Source organism: Pantherophis guttatus, chromosome 2 (genome assembly GCF_059756535.1).
Source record: "Pantherophis guttatus breed Tessera chromosome 2, ASM5975653v1, whole genome shotgun sequence".
Lineage (NCBI taxonomy): Eukaryota > Metazoa > Chordata > Lepidosauria > Squamata > Colubridae > Pantherophis > Pantherophis guttatus.
This window is the reverse complement of record NC_142064.1, coordinates 150,589,038-150,613,742: the sequence shown is the minus strand read 5'-3', so window position 1 is coordinate 150,613,742 and position 24,705 is coordinate 150,589,038. Positions and strand designations below refer to the sequence as shown.

The 24,705-nt window shown below is 43.9% G+C and overlaps 1 protein-coding gene across 2 annotated transcripts in view; it reads right to left on the bottom strand.

The window, feature by feature from the left end:
• Positions 1–24,705, bottom strand: part of MAP2K6 (mitogen-activated protein kinase kinase 6) — a 104,337-nt gene that overhangs the window by 31,979 nt on the left and 47,653 nt on the right. For both annotated transcript variants that reach the window (XM_034412708.3, XM_034412707.3), the window contains exons 2-4: positions 9,011–9,077; positions 2,570–2,618; positions 773–886 (exon numbers count right to left, since the gene is read on the bottom strand). In XM_034412708.3, coding sequence (XP_034268599.1) covers positions 773–886; positions 2,570–2,618; positions 9,011–9,077 — 230 coding nt within the window. The remainder of the gene's footprint in view (positions 1–772; positions 887–2,569; positions 2,619–9,010; positions 9,078–24,705) is intronic.

Below are 24,705 nucleotides of genomic sequence, written 5' to 3'. Positions count from 1 at the left end.
TAATCAATTATATTTTGTATGCTAATCAGTTTCAGTAGAATCTGGCATCAATATATGCAGCAAATTCTTTTTCAAGTGTTTTAATTAAGTGGAAAGGGGACACAATGTTTCTTTCTCTTTCTCTGTTTTAAATTTTCATATTTAAAATATTGTTTATCTTTATTCAGATGACAATTGATCCCAAAATGTCAATTTGGATCATCCATTGATGACTTTATTAACAAAGGAAACAGTTACAAAAAGTCATATATTTTATGAGCTTTTATGAAATGTAGTTTGCTAGTACTTGATATAATTCCACTCATTCTAACAAAAAATAAATAAATAAATTACAGAACTCTTTTGAGTCATGGTAAGAAAAAACTGTTTCCAATATAAGCAGCCAAAGGCTTAGAAAAAAGCCAACACGATAACAGTTATATATCAATTGGTAAGGAAAAGAACCACAAATAATTTCTAAAGCCTATTCCCGTGTGCCAATCTATCACAAAAGGGAGAAAAAATATAAAGGAACATTTGATTTTTAAATATGGAAGCAGGACTTATAATGCGGATACTGGATCAAATTTTATGAATGACTGCATATGCGTAGAACTACACAACCTACGATTCACCAATATACAAATGAGCCATTTGGAGCTTTCAAAACTGAATTAAATTTTGACCATTGCACTTTGGCCTGATCTCATCCACCTTGCTGTTTCAAAATCCTGAAGAACAGCAGGGGTGAATTTGGACGGTTAATGTACACCAGGAGAGAATCTTACTCTACCTTCACTGCCATTATTTGCCCGCTGGGCATATGTCGCATCATCTCTACCACCCCATATGCACCACGTCCTAATTCTGATATTGGCTCCAGGTCATCGGCTTTAACTTCAAAGTTCTGTGAAGAAATAAAATCAAGAAAACAAAACAGAAGTTAAAAGGCAGATCTTCATTCCAATTCAGCCAAAACAGGTGAGCTATTTAACTCTCCATTTTCTTGGACGTTGTTTCCCTAAAGGGAAATAATTAAACACTTGATTTTCACACATTAAATAATTTTGCTTTTGTGTGCCTGATCTCTTGCATAGGTTTTTTTTCCCTCCTTTCACTAGATTAGACAAGTGGTTTGCACAAGAGATATTCTCTCTTTGGAACCCAAAAGAATAGTTCATTTTTATCCCTCTTCAATTCTCCAGATCACTTCAGATGTAATTCAGCACCAGATTTCACCACAGGTGAGAGATGCAGGTGGAGGGGGGTTATGGACAAGCACTCTGGATTATGGGCAAGTGTGTGGATGCTGTGGGGGGAGGTATCACAGCCAAGGTCCAGGCAGGCACTGCAGAATACAGGTGGGTGAAAAAGCAGCAGGAACAGGAAGAACTTTTGATTTCCCAATGGCTTTCCCATTGATTTTGCTTATAGGAAGCCATCAGAAAACGTTGGAAAACACAATCATTTGATCATGGCTTACTGTAATGTCATAATTGCAAGGTGGGCACTCGCCATCATGTTGCCGTGGTGACACTGGCAAAGCTAGAGCTCTGAGGACCATTTTTAAGTCCCCCATAAACATCAGCATTGTAACTATGAATGGTTGCTCAATGAGTGTCTACCTATATTGATGCTCTTAAAAGAAAGTTAATTCAATGCCTGTAAAAGCACCCCACATCATGTTAAAATGTTAAAGCTTTTTGAATACTGGATTAAGCAGATAAAGGCAGGGATGAAATGCTCCCGGTTCAGACTGGATCGCCCAATCCGGTAGCGATGGAGGCGAGTGGTTTGGAGAACCGGTAGCAAAAATCCCTGCCCCCGCCAGCTGAGCCGCACAATCATCAGAGGCTTTTTTTTTTTACTTTTAAAAGCATTTTTTCTACAACCTCTTCGGCCGAAAAAATGCTTTTAAAAGTTAAAAAAAAAGTCTGATGATCGCGCGCCTCAGCTGGGATCATCAAAGGTTTTTAAAAGCATTTTTTTTACAACCTCTTCAGAGATTGTAGAAAAAAATGCTTTCAAAAGGCTCTGACGATCCCAGCTGAGTTGCCTGATCAGCAGAGGCTTTTTTTCTTTTAAATGCCTCTGACGATCAGGCAACTCAGCTTGGAAAAAAATAGCCTTTTTTTCTTTTAAATGCCTCTGACAATCCAAGCTGATTTGCCTGATCGTCAGAGGCATTTAAAAAAAAAAAAGCCTCTGCCGATCAGGCAATTCAGCTAGGATCGTCAGAGCCTTTTGAAAGCATTTTTTTCCAACCTCTTCACTGAAGAGGTTGTAGAAAAAATGGTTTTAAAAGTTAAAAAAAAAATTGGCCACGTCCACCTAGTCATATTACCACCACCACCCCAGCCATGTCCACAGAACCGGTAGTAACAAATTTTAGATTTCACCACTGGATAAAGGATATTATAAATAAAAATGTAAATAACAAGACAGAGAAATAAAATTACATACATACAGAGAGACACACACACATTTATAGGACTACTGTATTCATCCCTATTCACTTACTCATTAATTTCCATCTTAGTCCTCCCAACAAACACACAGACCTGCCCACCATAATTTATCTTGACCATACCTTGTCTCCAATATTAATGCAAGCTTTGGAATCCAAATCTCTAGGCGGCCTGTGAAATTAAGAAAAGTAAAATCAGAAAATAATCTGATTTGTACTTAAATTCACACCTACAAATACCTGTATAGAAAAATGCATTAATCTACTCAGAGAAGAAATGCTGATTTGGACTGATTTTTTAAAAAAAGTATTAAGAGAGTTTGGAAATTAATAAATTTTTAAATTGTACACTTGGAAAATATTGCTCTTTAAAGAAACTATTACTTGTGTATGTAAATTTCCTATCTAGTAATTTTTAAAATATGAATCTAAGGCTAGGGGTTGCCAGTAATTAGTTATCACAATAAATTTTATCTCTATTTAAGGTTTTAAAAATATTTTTAATTAATATATGTATAATGGTCAATAAAACACTGAACATTTTTTAATGTTAAGAACTAAAAAAAAAAAAACAGCAGCAGCAGCAACTATAAAAAGGCAATAATTGCATTATTCAAAGGACTCCCAAAGTATAGTTTACAGTATTTTCCGGTGTATAAGTTGCACTCCCCCCCCCCCCCAACAACGCCAAAGTGGATGGAAATATCTGTGCATCTTATACAGTGCATGTTGCCGAAGCCCCACCCACCCACCGGCCCCCACCCTTTGGCCTCTGCATCCCAGCAATTTGCCTCCTTGCAGCAACCAGCAAATAGTCTGGTCAGCTTCAGCACAGCCAGATTTAGCACGAGCAGCTGATTGGCAGTTGGATCTGCCTCCCGGAATACCGCCTATCAGCTATTCCAGGCTGCGGGGATTGCTACCGCCCCTCACCGCCATTGCCATCCATCACTGCTGCCGCCTATCGCCTCCTCCGCGCACCCCATTTTTGGCCCATTCCAGGCAGCGGGGATCACTGCCCCCACCGCCTATCCCCACCTCCTGGAACGGGCCGAAAATGGGACGCACGGAGGCCAAAAATGGGGCATGCAGATAGAGGCAGTGGCGATGGGTGGTGGCAATCTCCACAGCCTGGAACAGCTGATAGACGGTATTCCAGGCGGCAGATCCAACTGCCAATTAGCTGCTAGTGCTAAATCAGGCTGTGCTGAAGCTGACTAGGCTGTTTGCTGTTTGCTGCAAGGAGGCAAACTGCTGGGAAGCAGAGGCAGATTTTTTTTTCTTGTTTTTTTTCTCCAAAAGCTAGGCATCTTATAGTCTGGAGCGTCTTATAGTCTGAAAAATAAAGAAAGAATAAATAATTCCTCTAAATTATGAATTCCTCAAAATAACTTTTACTCACCACAAAAGATCCACATATTATGTTTGGCCTTCATTTCTTACCTACTGCTGAAGTTAGGGTTCATTATGACTTCTTTCTCCTAACACTCAGTTTTATTTTAATTGCCTAGAGAGATATACTGTAAATCTTCAAGTTTGCTCATTTAATCTGATCTGATGAATTACACAGAGAAGTAGGCTTACCTGGAAAATACCTTATTTATCTTGCATTATCCATGACAGAAATAGCTCCAACTAACCTGAACACTGATGAACTTTGTCATAAATCCCTTCTTTTATAAAAGACCAGCAATGTTTCTTTTTAAAAGAACTCCTGCTTAAGTCAACTACAACTTAACACAGAAAAATCAGAAGATGTTAACAAATGAAGGGAATATATGTGTCCCAGTATAATAAGGCAGGATCCAACCTGGGTCAGTCACCGGGACCATTGTCTTTCAGACCAGACTGCAAGCGGTCAAACAAGGAGACCCGAACTTGTTGGTAGCCTCACACTGCAATGAACAAGGACACACATTCAACTTTGCAGCGACCAAGATTGTTGGACAAGCAGGCACAAAAACAGCCAGGGAAGTGATCGAAGCCTGGGAAACAGGTCCCTTGTCTGTCAACAGGAGTCCTGATTTATCACCAGCCTATCAAGTACTGGAGGCAAGGGCTGAGCAGCACAAGCAAACAAAAGCTAATGACTTAAAAGCCAGCCATCAACACACCCAGATCAACATCTAAAAAGCCACTTACAACTATAAATACCACACACAGAACAGCACACACTCTGCTAGAGAGAAGTTCCCTGAAGATGGGTTCTAGCATGAATCCGACCCAGATTGGATCCTGCAGAAGATGTTAAACTGAATTCCTCAACGTAATCCAAAATCCATGTGCCCATGAATTTTCAACTTTAAAAAAAAAAAAAAAAAAAAGTTTTATTGGGCTTTTTTCTTTTCTCCTCTCCCACCTTCACCCATATCTTTCCTTTTTTTTTTTGAACAGTGTTGGTTGTTTCTTATCTTATACAATTAGTCAAATTCAAATACTTTTTACTCAATTACAATTTTTGTCAACATCGTCTTCCCCCCTTTCCTTTTTTTGAATATACCTCAGTATTTCTATATTTGCATACATAAACACCTTCTTCATTTTTCCCTAAATTCTAACTTTACTATTTGTACATATTTATCCATTCTTAAACAATTCATTCTTTTTCTTAATATATTTATATTTATTTGTTCAGAGCTGCCTTTCTTTCACTTCATTTTTTTTTATTGTATAGCAATCTTTCTCCTCAAACTAGCCTTTCCCTCTTCTCCTTCCAACTTTCTTTCCCCACCTTCTTCTTCTCTTCTCTACTTCCCCTTCCCTTCTCCTGAATTTTCAACTTCTGATATCAACGGAAACTTGCTTACTGTATTTCAAATTTCAAATAGGTATTTCCTTTTCTTAAATTGTTCATTTAAAAAAAAAAAGGTTGCTTAAATAACTCAGAACTCCTAAATAGCAATACAGTTCTGAAAATATATTCGCTGTCTGTTTTAAATGGTTTGCCTCATATAACATTAGAATAATTTTTAGAACTTCCATGAATATTTCAGAGCTAAATTTTGATACTGGGGTAAATATGGAACAGCTATCGATCATCATTACTCCCTATCCAGTTCCCAATCAGCAGCAGTTAATAATGTGAAGTGGGAAAATATTGTGTCATCACAACGTGAGGTGAATTCCAGCAGATATTCCACAGAACTGGAATGGACCAGTTTTAAGACATTACCGGTCACATTATATGTGGGAGTAATAAATGACAGCCTGCACACACATGCATACATTTATATATAGGATAATAGGTTAGGATTAATAAGCAGGGAAGGTTAAAGACCCTCTCCCACTTTCCTGACTTATTAATGTTGTTGATGTTGATTTTATTTAGTGCCCTATATCTGCAAGACATATTGATTATAGTGCAGAAAACTAGGGCAGTGAGTGTTAGTTTCTGGTCAAAGAGGACAGTCACTGAATCTTGAAGAAACACACTTTGAAAAAAAAAATAGTCTGTTAGGGGCTATCATAACGCTAAGAGGCACTAGGACAAGACGATAGAAACAGCAGTAGACTCTTGTGATGGGTCACATCAAATAACCAGAAATGTAACATGTGAACACCGGAACAATGCAACTATACATATGACACCTTATTTACAGTGGAAGCCCCTGTAAATCTGTATCTTTATCGAAGCGTTATTTTTACATAGTCTTCATAAATAATCTTGTCCACCTCAATTTATCCGTTGATCGTTCTACATTAGCTTTAAACCTTCCCCATTCCCAAACTGGTAACTTCTTCCCTACCGTGGGCTTATTTAATGTCTGCTGGTGAGACAGTCACACCTGAGTTGCTATTAATTTCCAGACATTTGTCAATGATGTAGGTATGGCCAACTGAAAGCTAAAGAAAGGAGAAGAGAAATAGTTCTGCTCTAGGAAATTGGTCACAAGAGAACATTCAGCCTTAAGAAGTCCTTCTATTGATTGCTAGAGCCATATCAGGTTCTTGGTGGAGACTGTACTTTTGTTGCGTGTTTTGGATGCCTTGTTATCAATTGAAAGAAGAGGGAAGCCCGGGAAAAAAGCAGATACTGTATGAAGTCTTGGAAACTGCATCCAAAGGAAGTTATAAGCTAAAACAGACCTCCTTTTTGAAAGGAAATACAGCAGACACAGTCAGGAGCAAGTGGAAAAAAAGGTTGTTATCCTAGCTGATTGCCAAATTAGAAAGAAAGGACAGCTTGACACAATTCAGTAAAGTAAGTCTCTGTGTTATCTAACAAATTTGCCAAGGTATCCTCAAGTAATCATTAATCCAGCAAATGTCAAGGCTCCAAGACACTCTCCATGACCCTGCACACTAGGCAAACATTATCTTTTTCCTGGAAGCTGTGGAAAGGACTTTAAAGGCTTTCCAGGCCCCATCAGACTTTGAAGCTAATGGTTACGGAAGACATCACACAAACCCAGAAAACAAGAGACAAGACAGCAAAGAGAAACTTGGTTTTCCTCCTGATGATCGTTGCAGATCAAGCAAGAAAATGCAATGTACAGTAAAAGTAATCCAAGAACTGCTTCTTGTATATGACAGTTTAATGATCCCAATATCCTAAAATGCGATGCAAAAGCTAGCACTCACCAACTGTGCTGTGATTTCCCACATACACAATGAAAGGATATCACTCTGTGCATAATTCGTGCTGCTTTTTAATCTACCAGTTTGCTTATCAAAAAAAAATCAACAAAATATTTGTAGCTCAGGGTTAAAATGAGGGGAGAACACCAAGGACTCTTCAAAAGTATATATGTACTACGGTAGATATATAATTATATATAGATTTGTAAACTATTTACAGCTAAAATGATGTATTATATCTTTTAAAAACACTTTTCATGTATTGTAAACTATTTACAGCTAAAATGATGTATTATACCTTTGAAAAACACTTTTCATGTATTTTTTCTTTTCTTTGACAATATATATTTATTTATATACATATACATATACATATATACATATACATATATACATATACATATACATATATATTTTTGAGAGTTACTCTGTCATTATTTTAAAAATAATGATCTAGCTGATCTCTAGAGTTTAACTTCATGAGAAATATCTCATATCCGGTTTCTACAGAGCAGTAGCCCCAGAAGCCACTGGAGCCCCTTCAAATGACAATCGCAACACCACTGCTCCTACCCCCGTGTTGCCTGCCAAACAAAACATTGATGGCCACATTTCCAAGAGGGGCACCCCACCTCTGCCCCATGTCCTGCCAGGTTCACTTAATACATGCAAGGTTGACTCTCTCATGCACAACTAGAGCCGTGGTGGCGCAGTGGTTAGAATGCAGTTCTGCAGGCTTCTTCTGCTGACTGCTGGCTGTCTGCAGTTCAGCAATTTGATTCTTCCTGGCTCAAGGTTGACTCAGCCTTCCATCCTTCCGAGATTCGTAAAAGGAGGACCCAGATTGTTGGAGGCATTAGGCTGACTCTGTAAACCGCTTAGAGAGGGCTGTAAAGCACTGTGAACTGGTATATAAATCTAGGTGCTATTGCTAAGTGCTATTGCTAGATTGTAGATGAGGGAAACTTTATTTCAAGCCAAGCATGTATTCAGGACCAACAGCTGGAAACTAGGGCAATTAGGTCTGATGGACAAGCACTGGGGCAGATAGAGCATGGCAACACCTGACTATACAGCTCCAGCTGGCCCTTGATCAAGTACAGGAGACAGGCAACTTTACCTACTGCAGGGGTGTCAAACGTGCGGCCCCATGGGCCAGATGCGTCACGCGCTGGCTACACCCACCCCCATTTTAGCAAAGTGGGGAAAAGTCGACAACATGACGCCACGAGTTTGACAACCATGACCTACTGAATCATCCAGAGGTTCGCTCCAAACAATTCTTAATCCGCTGATTCCTGAAACTCTGAACAGACCTGAAAAACTTCCAGCCAGTTATCAAACCTCTGTCACTTCCACAAACATCCAGTAACCTACAGTATAATAAGCCCTTAACAGGGGTGAAATCCAGCAGGTTCTGACAGGTTCTGGAGAACCAGTAGTGGAAATTTTGAGTAGTTTGGCGAACTGGCAAATGCCACTTCTGGCTGGCACCAGAGTGGGGAGGGAATGGGGATTTTGCAATATCCTTCCACTGCCATGCCCACCAAGCCACGCCCACAGAACTGGTAGTAAAAAAAAACTGGATTTCACCACTGGCCCTTAACTCCTATGAGCCTGTCCTAAAGATGTAAGGACAGGCTCATAGGAGTTAAAGACTTATTAACATATTTTCCAGATCTCAGTATCACAGTCCAGGTTTTGCAGGCAACACCATCTGGCTGGTTATTAATTCTGTGCAATATAAGCCCACTGAATTAGCACATACAACCTTAGTTCTCGTCAAAGGTCCTCTTTGCTCTCACTTTTAATCAAACCTGGCACTTGCAACAAAGGAGAGCTGCTAAGCCACTCTAGCAGTCACCCTTCAGATCTGTTAAAATCTGCTGAAACTCATGGAATTAAGAGGGGATTGAGGTTGAACTGCTCCAGCCCCCTCTCCGTGTCCCCCACCCACCCACCATAACAATATTAAGATATACATACGTTGAGCTTGTCTGTGGTTGTTCAAATGCTTCTTTAGGAATTTTCAAACCTGGATTTTTCTTCTTGCCTGAAAAATTTTTAAAAAATGCATTTATTTTTTATTAAGCTTCATCTTGCAAAGTCTGCCACAGACATCAATCACTTTTCTTGAGGAATACTTCAGAGTGCAAGGTTCAGCATATAAAGTCTGTTGCTGAAACTTACTTTCTGCCTCAATAAGTCCTAATACATTTAGGAATCTATCTGCATATTCTCAATACTGTATTCAGGATGGCAGAATGATCCACCATAACCCATCATTTCTTAGAAATCCAAGCCTTAAAATGATCTGGAGAGAACCCTGCAAATGGTAAATCTGAAAAGCCATATGGTTGCCTTAGCAAGTCTTCAAAGAAAAGAGCTTTTGTGAAGAGCCTTTTAATAGCTTGGAATCTCTCACCCTGACCCTTCTTGACCCTAATGTATTTTAACATCTAGGATACCACAAAGGAACCAAATTACACAGAATGGAATTTATTCCAAGCATAAAAATTGAAAGCTTTATTAGTCAAGATTCATTGGCTTGCACAAAAGTGTGAGGCTCTAATAGTATCCATGTGAATGCTTCCGTAAGTCCAGTGGTGGGCTGCTGCCAGTTTGAGCAAACTGGTAGTTCCGATTATCAGCTGGCCCCGGCCCCGCCCTATCCTGTCCTATATTTCCTTCTTTCTGGCTCAGCTGATTCGCGCGGCACAGCTGATTTTCACGCCTCCACTGTTCTACTTACCTGGGCTGCCTTAGAAGGTAAGCAACTGAGCTTCAAATTGCTGTATTTTGAACACTGCGCGCAAGCGCATTAGTCGCGCAAATGCACACGCTCACAGAACCGGTTGCAGCCCACCACTGCGTAAGTCTATTTTACTCAAATAGCGTAAAAAAAAAGCTACTAGGTGACTCCCAATTACTTTAAATTTGAACACAAGATAGCCCAGAAGCCAAAAAAAAAATAAACAAGGCAATTTCAGCAAGCAAACTACCAAAATCTCTTAAATTTACTTTATTGTAATTGCACCTCGTACAACGAAATTAAATCATTTTAAATCTTGCTGTGATTCTACAGGTAGGAAGAAGGACAGTTTATTTGGTTTATCACTGAAAAACCTGTGGCCGCAGTTTGGACACCTGGGCCTTCATCATTTTATATATAGTGACAGGCTTCCTTCTATGACAGTAAGAACAATATTAAAGGCACAGAATGCAAATTCTGATGAGTAATCCAATAGGCAATGGCAGGATCAATATCTGACCCTATCGGTTAAACAACTTAGTTTCTTGGTGAAGTCTAAGAAGAGGTTCTTACTCTGCTGGATGTTGACCCTCCCACTCCCTTGGTCTTCCCAAAGAGCATGAAGACCTGGCTCTGACAACTGACAACTCATATGGGGATCAAACAGCACCATGTATCCTTGGAAGTGATTGGTACCTTGAAGGCACTCCCTCAGCGTTTTCACTTATCTTTTTAATGTTTGTTTTTCCTTGTTCCTTGTCTTTCTTTTAAGTCTATTTTAATTGTCTCTCTTTACATGGTTTTATGGTCTGTACCTTTTTATCCATTTTGAATGGATAACATCATCACCATCATGATGATCTTTACTTGTAAGCCACCCACTTGGATAGTGAGGCAGCGTCTAAATTTGATTAAATGAATACACTTTAAGAGGGATTTCTCAAGTCTTCCCCTTTCCCAGGATAGAGCTGTTTTTTTTACTTTTCCCTTAATAGCTCTTGCATATCTTTATCAAGGTTATCTCCATATTATTCTACATAAGCCGCTGGAGCTTATATACATTCCTTTTTAGAATGGACGTTGGTCTTACCGGATACGTCCGTTCTCGTTCAGGAAGGGAAGTCAATGCAAAAATATATACAGGTAGTTCTTGACTTACGACCCCAAATTTCTGTTGCTAAGCAAGACAGTTGTTAAGACAGGAGCCTGGATAGCTCAGCAGACTAATGCATTGTAATTTAACTCCAGCTGTCTGCAATTAGTAAGTTCGAATCTTGCCAGGCTCAAGGTTGACTCAGCCTTCCATCCTTTCTAAGGTAGGTAAATTGAGGACCCACTTTGTGGGGGCAATAAGCTGACTTTGTATAAATATACAAAAGTATGAAGGCTATTACTTAACGCATTGTAAGCCGCCCTGAGTCTCCGGAGAAGGGCGGCATATAAATCAAATAAAAAAAAAAAAAGGAGGTTTTGTCCAATTTTAAAACCCTTTTTGCCACAGTTGTTAAGTGAATCATTGCAGTTCTTAAATAGTAACACAGTGATTAAGTGACTCTGGATCATGTGATCAACTTTTGTGATCTTCTGGGGAACCATTGACTTTGCTTGTCAGAAGATCACAAAAATTGATCACATGACCCCAGGATACTACAACTCATGGCTCGGCTGAGGATCTGGTGGCCGCCTGGGATAGGGCAGCCGCTGATGCTTTGGACCGAGTCGTGCCTGTGCGGCCTCTGACCTGTCGCCGAGTCTACCTGGCTCCTTGGTTCTCCGAGGAGCTGAGGGGGATGAAGCACCAGAAAAGACGCCTAGAGAGCAGTTGGAGATCTAGTCGCTCCGAATCCGACCGAACACTGGTAAGATCTCATATTAAGACTTACCTAGTGGCGATAAAAGCGGCAAAATGTAGCTATTTTTCCGCTCTTATCGCATCGGCAGATAATCGCCCGGCCGCCCTGTTTAGGGTGACCCGTTCCCTCCTTCATCTGGGAGCGCGGGAGGATCCCTTGCAGGGTCGTGCCGAGGATTTTGTCCAGTATCTGCATGATAAAATCACTCAGATTCGGGAAGGCTTGGTCTCTGACTGGGTAGGTACAGATGGGATGATTGGTGTCGGTCTTGAGACTGCCATTTGGGAGGAGTTCGACCCTTTATTTATTTATTTTATTTATTGTTGCTCCCGAGGACATGGACAGGATACTGGGGCGGCTGAACACGACCACATGTTTATTGGACCCGTGTCCCTCCTGGTTGGTGCTGGCCTCCCGGGAGGTTACGCGAGGCTGGCTCCAGGGTATTATCAACGCTTCTTTGAGCGAGGGTGTCTTGCCATCCGCCTTGAAAGAGGCGGTGGTGAGGCCCCTCCTCAAGAAGCCTGCTCTGGATCCGGCTGTTTTGGCTAACTATTGTCCGGTCTCCAACCTTCCCTTTTTGGCGAAGGTTGTTGAGAGTGTGGTGGTGCAACAGCTTCCTTGGTACCTGGATGAAGCTGTCTATCTGGATGCGCTCCAGTCCGGCTTCAGGCCTGGACACAGCACGGAAACGGCATTGGTCGTGTTGGTGGATGATCTCTGGAGGGCTCGGGATAGGGGTTGTTCCTCTGTCCTGGTCCTATTAGATCTCTCAGCGGCTTTTGATACCATCGACCATGGTATCCTGCTGCGCCGGTTGGAGGGGTTGGGAGTGGGGGGCACTGTTTTGCGGTGGTTCTCCTATCTCTCTGACCGGTCGCAGTCAGTGTTGGCAGGGGGGCAGAGGTCGACCCCGAGGCGCCTTGTTTGTGGGGTGCCTCAGGGGTCGGTCCTCTCGCCTCTCCTGTTCAACATTTATGTGAAGCCGCTGGGTGAGATCATCCGTGGCTTTGGGGTGGAGTTCCATCAGTACGCTGATGATACGCAGCTGTACATCTCCACCCCAGGCCATCCCAACGATGCCCTTGAAGTGATGTCCCAGTGCCTGGAGGCCATGCGGATCTGGATGGGGAGTAACAGGCTCCGACTCAACCCTTCCAAGACCGAGTGGCTGTGGCTTCCGGCGTCCCGATATAGCCAGCTGGTACCATCGCTGGCTATTGGGGGCGAGTTATTGGCCCCCACGATGGGGCTCGCAACTTGGGCGTCCTCCTGGATGCACGGCTGTCTTTAGAAGAGCATATGACGGCCGTGGCCAGGGGGGCTTTTTATCAGGTCCGCCTGATTCGCCAGTTGCGTCCCTTTCTGGATCGGGATTCCTTACGCACAGTCACTCAGGCACTCGTCACTTCCCGCCTGGACTACTACAATGCTCTCTACATGGGGCTCCCCTTGAGGAGTACCCGGAGACTCCAACTGGTGCAGAATGCGGCTGCGCGGGGGATTATGGGAGCGAGGGGTCGTTCCCATGTGACACCTCTCCTGCGTGAGCTGCATTGGCTTCCAGTGGTCTTCCGGGTGCGCTTCAAGGTGTTGGTTACCACCTTTAAAGCGCTCCATGGCATAGGACCTGGGTATTTGCGGGACCGCCTTCTGCCGCCGATAGCCTCCCACCGACCAGTACGCTCCCACAGAGAGGGACTCCTCAGAGTGCCGTCGGCCAGGCAATGTCGGCTGGCGACCTCCAGGGGGAGGGCCTTCTCTGTGGCAGCCCCCGCCATCTGGAACGATTTGCCCCCGGAGATAAGAAGGATATCGGATCTCTGGGTCTTTCGCCGTGCCCTGAAAACTCTTCTTTTCCAGCAAGCAGGGCTGGCGTGAACCCCGCCCCCTTTTTTAGTTTTTAATGGTTATTAATTGTTTAGTTTTAGTTTGTTAATGGGTTTTAATTCGCACTGTTTTAATTCGGGCCAAAGTATATAATTTTAATTAATTTTAAATTTTGTATTGTTATGTATTTTAGTTTTGGCTGTGCACCGTCCTGAGTCCACTAGGAGAAGGGCGGTATATAAATTGAATGAATGAATGAATGAATGAATGAATGAATGAATAAATAAATAAATAAATAAATAAACTGTCATAAATGATGCCAGTTGCCAAGCAACTGAATTTTGATCACTTGATTGTGGGGATGCTGCAATATATATATATATACAAATCTGTTTTCTATTACTATTGTTCTGGGTAGCAGCTAGCAGACATCCAGTAATTGGCAGCAAAGAGTTACACAAAACTAAATGATTAGAAAATTAACTTGGGTGTCCTAGACCAACAGGGTAACTATGTTAGAAGATCTGTAATCATGGTTATAATGACTGTGGCTTTTAAGGGGGAAATAATAAGAGCGATTTGGAGAAGTGTGATCTATGCAACTAGGTCACTCTCTCTTCCAACAGCTTTGGGGAACATATTTAAAATGTCAACAATGATTGTCAGGGCTATTTCTTCTTAATACTCAGTTTACTACCGTATTTTTCGGACTATAAGACCCACCAGTGTATAAGATGCACCAAAATTTCGAAGAGATAAGTAAGGGGGGGAAAAAGGCTTTTGCCCTCCCCAGCCCCCAGGAGCACTCTGCAGGCCTCCCAAATCCTCTGTGCACCGTTTTTGCGAAAAACAGGTCCGTTTTTCGCAAAAACGGCCCACACGGGGCAGGGCTTCGGGAGGCCAAAAATGGCTGCATTTGGTTTATAAGATGCACCAACATTTCTACCGTCTTTTAGGAGAGAAAAAAAGTGTGTCTTATACTCCGAAAAATAAGGTATATTGCTTCCAATTTTACAGTATCTCAAGCCGTTTAGAATACATAAAATGCACCAGAAAAATAATAAACTGTTAAAAACATGCACAGGAAGGAGAAGAAAATGAAAACAAAACAAAACGGATTTGGGCTTCACCCTGGTTCCATGGAGAAAGGTTTTTCCATGGACCGGAGGGGGCGTGGTTTTCCATGCTTCCTGCATCCCATGGTTGGGGCTTCACTTCTTTGCATAGACCGGTTGTTGGCATACCGCGGATCCAGTGCCAGTCCACAGACCGGGGATTGGGGAACTCTGGTCTACATGACTTTGGCTTCCTACTCTGATGTACCTTGAAAGGCTGACAATATCTCTCCTGAGTAGATGATAAGGAAGGATTGCTGTCTAAATAAGCTGCTTTCCAATGTCTGTAATAGGATGCTAGTCTGATCCAGTGAGCCCCTTATACACCCATTAGCTAAATCTGCAAGACTTATTGCATTCCTTCAGTTTTCATTTCAAACATTTACACCCTTAGACTAAACAAGAGCCTCTGAGGAAAGGTGTTTTCTGGCCAAATCTTCAGATCCCCACTCACATAAAATAAACTGAGAAACAAAACAGCCATTTGTCTTTCAGAGGAATCTGGCACAGGATGACTGGAGGTTTGGGCCTCACAAATGTATTTTCCCTCTCAGATCTCTAAGGACCCAAATGGAGCTTTAATTCTTCTGAAATAAAGCAAATATTAGCCTAGTCAATCTCATTTATAGTACTTCTGGCATATCATCTTCTGACACCTGAAGTGAATGACATATGCAGGGTTTTTAGGTAATCCAGTCTTCTCATGCTACTGAATTACATTATTTTCATGTATTGAGTTGCTTCTTCAAGTTAAACTCCTTCATGAAACCATTCTTTATTAGGCCCCAATGCTGAGACCCGTTTAAACAAACTACCTCTGTCGAGTGATTAAGCTGGGTGCTCTTCAGCCAGCCATCCTCTTTTGGCCCTAAAGGGAAGGCAAACTACTTTTAAAATCTTGCTAAGAAAACGGTAAGGTCTAAGACAGTGATTGAGAAATACGACACATGTGTCAAGGGTGTCACACGGCATTTCAGATGACATGCCAGCATTCAACAACATCCAACAACTATTCTCAAAACTACAACCCATTCTTGTGCAATTTTCAGGGTCCATGTGGGAATGGGGCCCTGAAATAAAATGTGAATAAAATAAAATAAAATGTGCTCTGTGCAGCCTCAGGAAGTTGCACCTGAGGGTCACTCTCTCATGTGGCCTCCGGAACCTCTGAATATTGAGAGGCCCATGAGAACAGGGCATGCTTTTGCATGGTTTTTGGAGGCTGCAAAAGCCATGGAAGAGCGTTCTCCCAAGCCATTTCAAGAACAAAGACCTTGATGACCCAGAGCAGCCTTGGATAGGCTGCAAGGAGAACATACCTTAGAGAACAGTTTGAGGTAACCTTTTTGAGTGACAGCAGTAATTCATGAGGGCCTAGATGGGAGTGACAGTAGAGAACTGTTTCTTTTTTGTTTGGGAATGTGATATGCCCAGAGTCAAGTTAGGCATTGTCTGAATTTTCGACACACTGAGCGCAAAACGTTCGCCATCACTGGTCAAGAATCAATGCTGACTTCACCGCTCCCCCTTCCCCAGGAAAAAAACCACAACTCAAAAGTTACAAGGCTGCCCAGGGTGTCCAACCATTTAGAACTGATGAACGTATCCAGAATTTTGAGGTGTCCTGAATGGCTGCTGTGGGGAATAACCAATTACAAAGCACCAATTTATCATGTCGTCATCCCTCTGGAACCATTCTGCTCAGACAGGACATTTCTTTCTTTTTCTTTTTAAGGCAGACAGACACTTGGCTGCAACCGTCCCTCATTTTCTTTCGTAGGGGGTCTTATGGTCTGCTTGGTGCTAAAGACAGAGGATGCTGGATGTTGTTTTGCAGCATAATAGCTTTTCGTTATGTATGATTGACAGTCAAGAGCATCAGGGAGCCTGGAAATTGAAAAGGAGAAAGGCTATAGCTGTGACAGAGGCTTGCAAGCCACACTGGGATCCATAAAGATAATGGAACCCAGTTGGCTCTAAGCTGAAGCACCTCATTTGTGACTGGCATGATTTAAATGCAGCTACTCCTTTAGTTCTCAATCTTGCACAATATGAAGTACATTTGCAGGAAAGGTGAGCAAAGGCAAGACTGCTAAGCCCCACCGGAGGGGGAACATAAGAAAAAACTTGTTACACCAGGTCAAGGCCATTTTATCCAGTATTTTGTGTTGTATATCACCTTCCTCAGTCCATCAGGTATTTGCAAGCAGAGTCCACTCATGGTTGTTCCCCTGCAAATGATGTGTTGCCACCAACTTGAAAGTAAATAAGAAGTCTTCCACATTAATAGCCCTGGGCTTAAGATAATTCCCTTTTAAAGCCATCCAAGTTAGGGACATCACCATCTCTCATGGTAATTAATGCCAGATTAATTATGCTCTGTGCAAATGTAATTTGCACTTCCTTAAACAGCCTCTCATTCTAATGCTTGTTGAGAAAGCAACAAAATATTTTCTCCTTTTACTTTTTCCTCCTCCTCTTCATTTTGTCCATACACCCAATTCTCTGTGCACAGACCAATTCAGCTATTCAGGTATCTTATGTTTGAGCAGGGGTTGGACAGATGACCTCCAAGGTCCCTTCCAATTCCATTAGTCTGTTATTCTGTTATCCAGGGAGCTGGCCTCAAAGATTTTCCCCATTCACTCAGACTGCCAGACACAATCCTCGCTGACAAGCAAATGATCACTCTCAGCTGGGCACCTAAAGCATTGGAGAAGTTGATTCAGCCTTCCATCCTTCCGAGTTCGGTAAAATGAGGACCCAAATTGTTGGGGGCAATAAGCTGACTCTGTAAACAGCTTAGAGGGGGCTGTAAAAGCACTATGAAGCAGTATATAAGTCTTAAGTGCTATTGTTATTAACATAGAAAGAGGATTACAGAGGCAGAGAATGACAAAAAAAAAGAGGAGGATTCATGGAATGATATAGAAAAAGGCTAAGCTAGCACAATGTTTTATGATGAAGGTGAAGCTGAAATGCATGGTGACCCTTGGAATTATTGTAAAAGCATCTAGCTTTTCACTTGATCCCACATGCATTCCAAGATGTTATAAAAATCAACAGATTGTCAAAAGCTCTTGGAAGTATAAGGCCAAATGAATTCTTATAAAGCTTACTGTTAGGGTACAGGAACATTAAATTGATCTCAGGTGAATTATAGCATTTCAAACCACAAAACAAATAACCTTTCTCATGCCAAGTTCAAAGAAATAATATGGGGAGGGTGCCTGGGGGGGGTGTTACTTAAGAGTGGGTAGTGGCCTTGGTTTGCAGGACCAGCATTTGGCTAACGAAGAAAAGCAAAAGGGAAGAGTTTACAACATTAAAAAGACATTGCTGCTTCACTGTGTTACTAAGGGGTGTTGCTGCCTGCAATCGCTAGGATCACTTTTTCTCATCCCAGATGTTTACATAGTACTCTGCTAGAATCAGTTCTGTTTTCAATACTAATCTCCTCCTTCTGAACTCTGCAACCCATACAGGCTTGCATTACAGCTCCTAGCAACTTCCAGAACATAGCACTGATGCTGTTGTTCTGGAGGACGTTGGTTAGTTACACGATTCATTCATACTCTTTGTTATCGCAGTCTGCTGGGCAGAACAGAGTAGAATGCTGCTACCAAGAATCATCCATGTAATTCTTACAGTTAGGTTTTAAAGGGCTGCCTTTGAACAGTCAATGTTTGAGCCTCAAGAACGTCTCTCTTGGCCAACTGATGGCTCTTCCATCCAACCACACCATGATATAAAACATAGAAACCGATAAGCAAAACGGCACCATGAAAAATGAGCTTGTCGGGGAGATTAGTTCAAATCAGGTGTATTCAAACATGCAATTCGCTAGATGTGGAGTATGCAACTACAGCCAAAAAGGACAATGCCACACCCGAGTTTTGGAAGATGTAGTTTGGATGTTTAAAACAAACGTTACAATAATGACCCATGCTTCTTAAAGAGCAGACGGGAAAAAAATCAGCAATCTAATTTCAATTTTCTCTTTCACTTCAGTCCAGACAATGGAGTCAGACTTTACAATTTTCTGCTTAGCAAACACTAAAGTCTAAAGTACAGTTGTAGACAAATTACAGGTGTGCATTCCCCCTGGGCATGTGAAGTTCCTTGCCCTAATGAAACAAGGCCAAGTACATAGCGTTTCCTGGTTTTAAGCAAAAATTCTGTCAGGACATTGTTGCAAAATTTCTTCTGAAAGACATCAGATTTTGGGGGGGGGGGGAGAAGAATAACAGAGTTGAAAGGGACTTTGGAGGTCTTCTAGTCCAACCCCTTGCTCAAACAGGAGACCCTTTACCATTTCAGACAAGCTGCAATCCAATCTCTTCTTAAAAACCTCCAGTGATGGAGCACCCACTTCTGAAGGCAAGCTGTTCCACTGGTTGATTGTTCTAACTGTCAGATACCATGTCAAGAAACAATCAAATAACATTTATTTCTGTCTCCAAAGACAACAGAATCTAGTTTATTAAATCAAAAGATTGCCTACAAAGCTGTTGCTGTATTAGCCATTGAAAACAAAAGTAATAATATATTGGTGGATAAGTGCTTGGAAGGCAAGCAAAACTAAAATCATAGGCAAGTGTTAAGAATTGAAATAGTATAGATTCTGTAAGGAAAATGAAAGATTTTTATATACTCTTCAGATTGTAGGTTCATATTTTATCATTACATTCTGTTTTGTATAGAGCTGCAAAAATCCTCATAACGACCAGATTTTTATATTCTGTTCAGATTGTAGCTTCATATTTTATCATTACATTCTATTTTGTATAGAGCTGCAAAAATCCTCATAACGACCAGATGGCAGTGAACAATTAGATTTTTCTGTATCTTTCTGCTTCTATACATCTATATTTCTGCAGTTTGGATCTAACAAGAGTTTCACACTCTAGAAATGCTACTGTTATTTTATATCTAAAAATACTAACACACATGGAAAATCTATATGTAATAAATGTGCGACAGTGCAAAGAGTGAAATGGTAAAGGAAAATATTTTATGGGAAAATGAAACTAAATGCTCTAATTAAATTATCCTCTAAAACAGGAGTGGGCAACTATGGTCTCTTTACGACTTCTGGATTTCATCTTCCAGAATTCCTGACCATGCTGGGGGTTGAAGTCCATATGTCGTAAAGGGGCTGTAGTTGCCCACCCCTGCTCTAAAGACAGAGAACTGAATTTCCCTGTCTTTTCAAGCATGAATGCCCCTTGTGGCAATCTATACAAAAGTAGATCATAACATCTAAATGTAGTAAGACACAATTTTAAAAATCGAACGTTGTCTTACCTGAACGTTCCTTCTCGGCGCGCTGATGGAGAATCCAAATTACGGGTAGTTTCTCAGTCTGATTGCTTGACTGGGTGAATGTTTCTTTAAGAAACGTCCTTGGCCACTCCTCCCCTGCTTGGCTAAGCTCCAGTTCATTCACAAGGTCAACAGAAGACGGTGCTGTTATGAAACAAACTATGATAGACACAAAGGTAAAACAGTCCTGGCTATAAGCAGCCGAAGGGATGGGTTGGATTCTCCATCAGCGCGCCGAGAAGGAACGTTCAGGTAAGACAACGTTCGTTCTCCAGCGCGCTGCTTGGAGAATCCAAATTATGGGATATACCCAAGCTAGTCCGAAATAGGGAGGGAGGCTGCTTCATCCCGGGACGGAGCGTCCAGAACAGACTGTAGCACTCGACGACCAAATGAAGCTTCAGCCGAAGCAAAGGAGTCAATTTTGTAATGCCTAACAAAGGGCGTCAAGGTAGTCCAAGTTGCGGCCCTACAAATGTCAAGGATGGATGCTTGAGTAGCCCAAGCCGCTGAGGTGGCTGCGCTACGGGTAGAGTGAGGGAGGATCCTTCCTGGCAGAGGAGCCCTCCTGGAACGGTACGCCGTGACGATGCAGGCCTTGATCCAACGGCCAATCGTGGATGGTGAAACTTTCATGCCCAAGGAGGACGGATTGAAGGACAGGAACAAGGCTTCGGACTTACGGAAAGAAGCAGTCTTTTTTATGTACCGACGGAGGGCCCTCTTCACGTCCAAGGTATGCCATTGTTGTTCAAGATGATGGCTGGGAGCTGGACAAAAGTCCGGTAGAATCAGCTCTTGGGCACGGTGGAATGGAGAGTTTACCTTGGGCAGGAAGGAAGGGTCTGTACGAAGCACCACCTTGTTGGGATGGAAAACACAAAGGTCAGGTCGTACCGACAGCGCCGCCAGTTCGGAAACTCGTCTCGCTGAAGTGATCGCCACTAAGAAGGCAACCTTCATAGTTAGAAACCGAAGAGAAATAGAAGCCAGCGGCTCAAAGGGTGGTGACATGAGGGCCGACAGAACCAATGGCAAGTCCCAAGTTGGATACCGATGGATAGTCGGAGGACGGAGATTTGATGCCCCCCGTAAGAATGTCCGTATACGAGGATTTTGGGTTAAGGGCCGATCGTCCACAGAAGAGAGAACCGTGCTGAGAGCCGCCACCTGACGCCTCAGGGTAGTAGGAGCAAGACCCCGGTCCAAACCCGCCTGTAGAAATACAAGGACATCAGAAGGAGATGCCGTGGTAGGGTCCAGATGAGACTTGGCACACCAGGTGCAGAAGGCACGCCATGTGGCGTCGTAAATACGATTCGTTGATGCGCGCCTGGCCGACTGCATAGTGTGGATCACGCAAGCCGGGATATTGTCCTTCGTCAGACGGATCCTCTCAAACGCCAGACGGTCAACTGCAACCACTGAGGGTCTGGGTGCAGTATGACCCCCTGGCTCAGAGATATCCGGTCGTTGGGGATGTGCCAAGGACGGTCCACCGAGAGGCTCTGGAGGTCTGCGTACCAGGATCGACGAGGCCAATTGGGAGCGACCAGGATGAGATCCGCCTTCTCCTCCAACAGCTTGCGAATTACACGAGGAATGAGAGGGAGAGGGGGAAAGGCGTAGAGCAGGCCGAGAGGCCATTTGCTGCGGAGTGCGTCGCAACCCTCCGCTCCGGGGCAGGGAAACCGGGAGAAGAACCGGGGAAGGTGGGCGTTCAGGTGAGTCGCAAATAGGTCGACTGTTGGAAGGCCGAATCGGCTCGATAGATCTCTGAACAAAGCCGGATCTAGGCGCCACTCCGCCTGATCTATTTGAGTCCGGCTGAGCCAATCTGCCGTGATGTTTTCGACTCCGGATATGTGTTCGGCTGTTAGGGAGAGAACGGTCCCCTCTGCCCAAAGGAGCATTCTTGTCGCCTCCTCCATCAGCTGTCTGGAGCGAGTGCCCCCCTCCCTGTTGATGTGGGCTTTTGCAGATGTATTGTCCGTTAGGACTAGAACATGACGCCCTTTCACAGATGTTCTGAAGTGACGGAGAGCGAGATGGACTGCTCGTAGTTCTAGCCAATTGATGTCGTGTCTTAAGTCCCGACTGGACCAGCGGCCCTGAGCAACCGATGACTGCAGATGGGCGCCCCAGCCAAACTGACTCGCGTCCGTCGTCAGGAGCAGTCGACTGGGTTCCAGAAAGAAGGAGCCCTTCCTTATGGACTGGGAGGTCCACCATTTGAGAGATATCCGTACCGTAGGTGGCAGGACGACGGTGATGTTCGAGCACGCCCAGTGGGATCTCTGATAGGGCAGGAGGAACCATTGCAGAGGATGGCTGTGAAGACGGGCCCACGGGACAATCGAGATGCACGAAATTAGTTTGCCGAGTAGTTGTGACAAGGTGATCAGAGGCACGGATCTGAGAGAAAGAACCTTGGTCACCAATGATCGAATGCTGAGAATCCTGTCGGGGGAGAGGAACACCCGACAACTGACAGAGTCTATGATAGCACCAAGATGGAGGATGCGAGTGGTAGGCGAGAGCTGACTTTTGACGGGGTTCAGGGAGAACCCGTGCTGCTGAAGTACACGAGAAACAGCTCTCAGATCGACGATAGCATGATGGTGGGAGGCAGATAGAATGATGATGTCGTCCAGATAGCACATGAGCCGAATGGGAATCTGTCGCAGAGATGCCGCCAAGGTCGCCAGTAGCTTCATGAAGGTCCGAGGGGCGGACGAGAGGCCAAACGGCATGGCCCGATACTGGAAGTGCCTGTTGGCATAGGCAAATCGAAGAAATCGTCGATGGGAAGGACGGATCGGGACATGCAGGTAAGCCTCCTTGAGATCGATGGATGTCATAAAGTCGCCCCGTCGATGCCTTGCAGGATCGATTTGAGCGACTGCATTTTGAAATGTTGGCATTTGACGAACTTGTTCAATGCTTTCAGGTCTAAGATCCCTCTCCAGTCCCCGGAGGACTTGGGAACGAGAAAAAGGCGCGAGTAGAACCCGGATCCCCGTTGTTCTATCGGCACTGGTTCGATAGCGCAGATGTCCAGTAGATGTTGTATCTCTGCGTCCATTAACGCCCTCTTCTCCGGGTTGCTCGGAAGAGGGCACCGAAGGAAGCGGCTCGGAGGGCTGGAGAGGAAGTCCAAAGTGAGACCGAACCTCACCGTCTGAAGAACCCAAGCGTCTGTAGTGGAAGAAACCCATTGGGGTAAGAAGTGAAGAAGACGACCTCCAATGGGAAGGTCTGTGATATAGTCACTTGCCTCGTCTGAAGGGGCGGTTGGAAGCCCCACGATACTGGCGTCTGGTATTGGCCTGACCTCTGCCCCTATCACGGTAGGAAGGCCTGTCAGATGTTCGATCACCTCCATGGGAATATTGTCTGGGGAAATAGGACCCACTGGGCCCGGAGTCAGTCCGAAAGGGCTGCCTGTGGGAATAAGGAGCAAACCTCCTGTCATGACGCCTATGAGAGGATGGCATAATTTTACGTTTGTCCTTATCCTCTACCAGGATGGGGTCTAAGGCTTCCCCGAAGACGAGGGAACCCTTGTATGGAGCAGATGCCAGCTTCCATTTTGAGTTGAGGTCAGCCCTCCAGTGGCGGAGCCAAAGGAGGCGCCGAGAGGTGACGTTAGAGACGAGGGCTCGTGAAGAGAACTTAGCGGCATTCAAAGATGCGTCTGCACAGTACTCGGTAGCAGCCACGATTTTATTAATATCGTGGTGGAGTCTGCTGTCGTCTGGTGGTAGCCGCTCCTGTAATTGGCGCAGCCATATAATGGCCGCGCGAGCAAAGAAGGAAGTTGAAGTCGCTGACCTGATGGACCAGGCAGCAGCCTGATGTGTTTTCTGGAGAGAAAGCTCAGATTTTCTATCCTCAGCCTTGAGGCCATCCAGGACATCATTGGAGATCAGGGACGAAGACGTCAACTGGGCCACAGGTGCATCCACAGATGGCAGTTGAATAAGATTTTGCAAGGCGGGATCAGAGCAGTACAGTCTCTTGTCAAGTCCAGTAGGAGCAGCAATGTAAGCTGGTTGGGACCATGATCTCTGTACCACGTCCGAGAATAACTCCGGACACGGTATGAAATCCTCATCCGGCTTTTGCGATTGGAAGAGATCACTGTGAGGATTATGGTCAGACTGTTGAGAAGGCTGAGAAGAAGATAATCCCATGTTGGTGGTAATCTTAGCCTTGTGGAGCAAGGACTTAAACATGGAGGGGCGGAAAAGTCCTGTGAAGGAAGGTTTTTCCGGTAACGGTTCCTCGTCCTCAGATAACTCCCCCTCTTCAAGCTCCTCTTCCTCCCATGGAGAATCCTCAGTCAGAAAGGATTCAGGACAGTGGACATGGGAACGATGAAGGTCACCATACAGTGGATCCCCGGCATGAGGAGCAAAGGTAGAGGCTTGAGACCCCTGGATAGGAGCCGAAGCCAGAATACGAGACATGGTTTGGGATACGAGGTCCTGGATGTCACGAGACAGAGCAGGCTGGAGAGATTCTGAAGGGCGAAGGCCAGCAGCCGTAGGTGTATATGTAGCCTCAGGTGCAGGCCGGCTCGGAGGCTTGTTGACTTGAGCGCGTGGGCCTGGAACCACAGGAGGAAAGGCGGCTTCCCTGAGATGATGGACATCAGCAGCCCCTTGCACGACCAGAGGATGGTCCTGAGTCAACGGAACAGACCTGTCAGGAGACATCTGTCTATGAGTAGACCGGGCCCTTTGCTGTGCGAAAAGGTATTATTTTTCAAAGGCCTTACGTTTGCATTCCTCTGCCTTATCA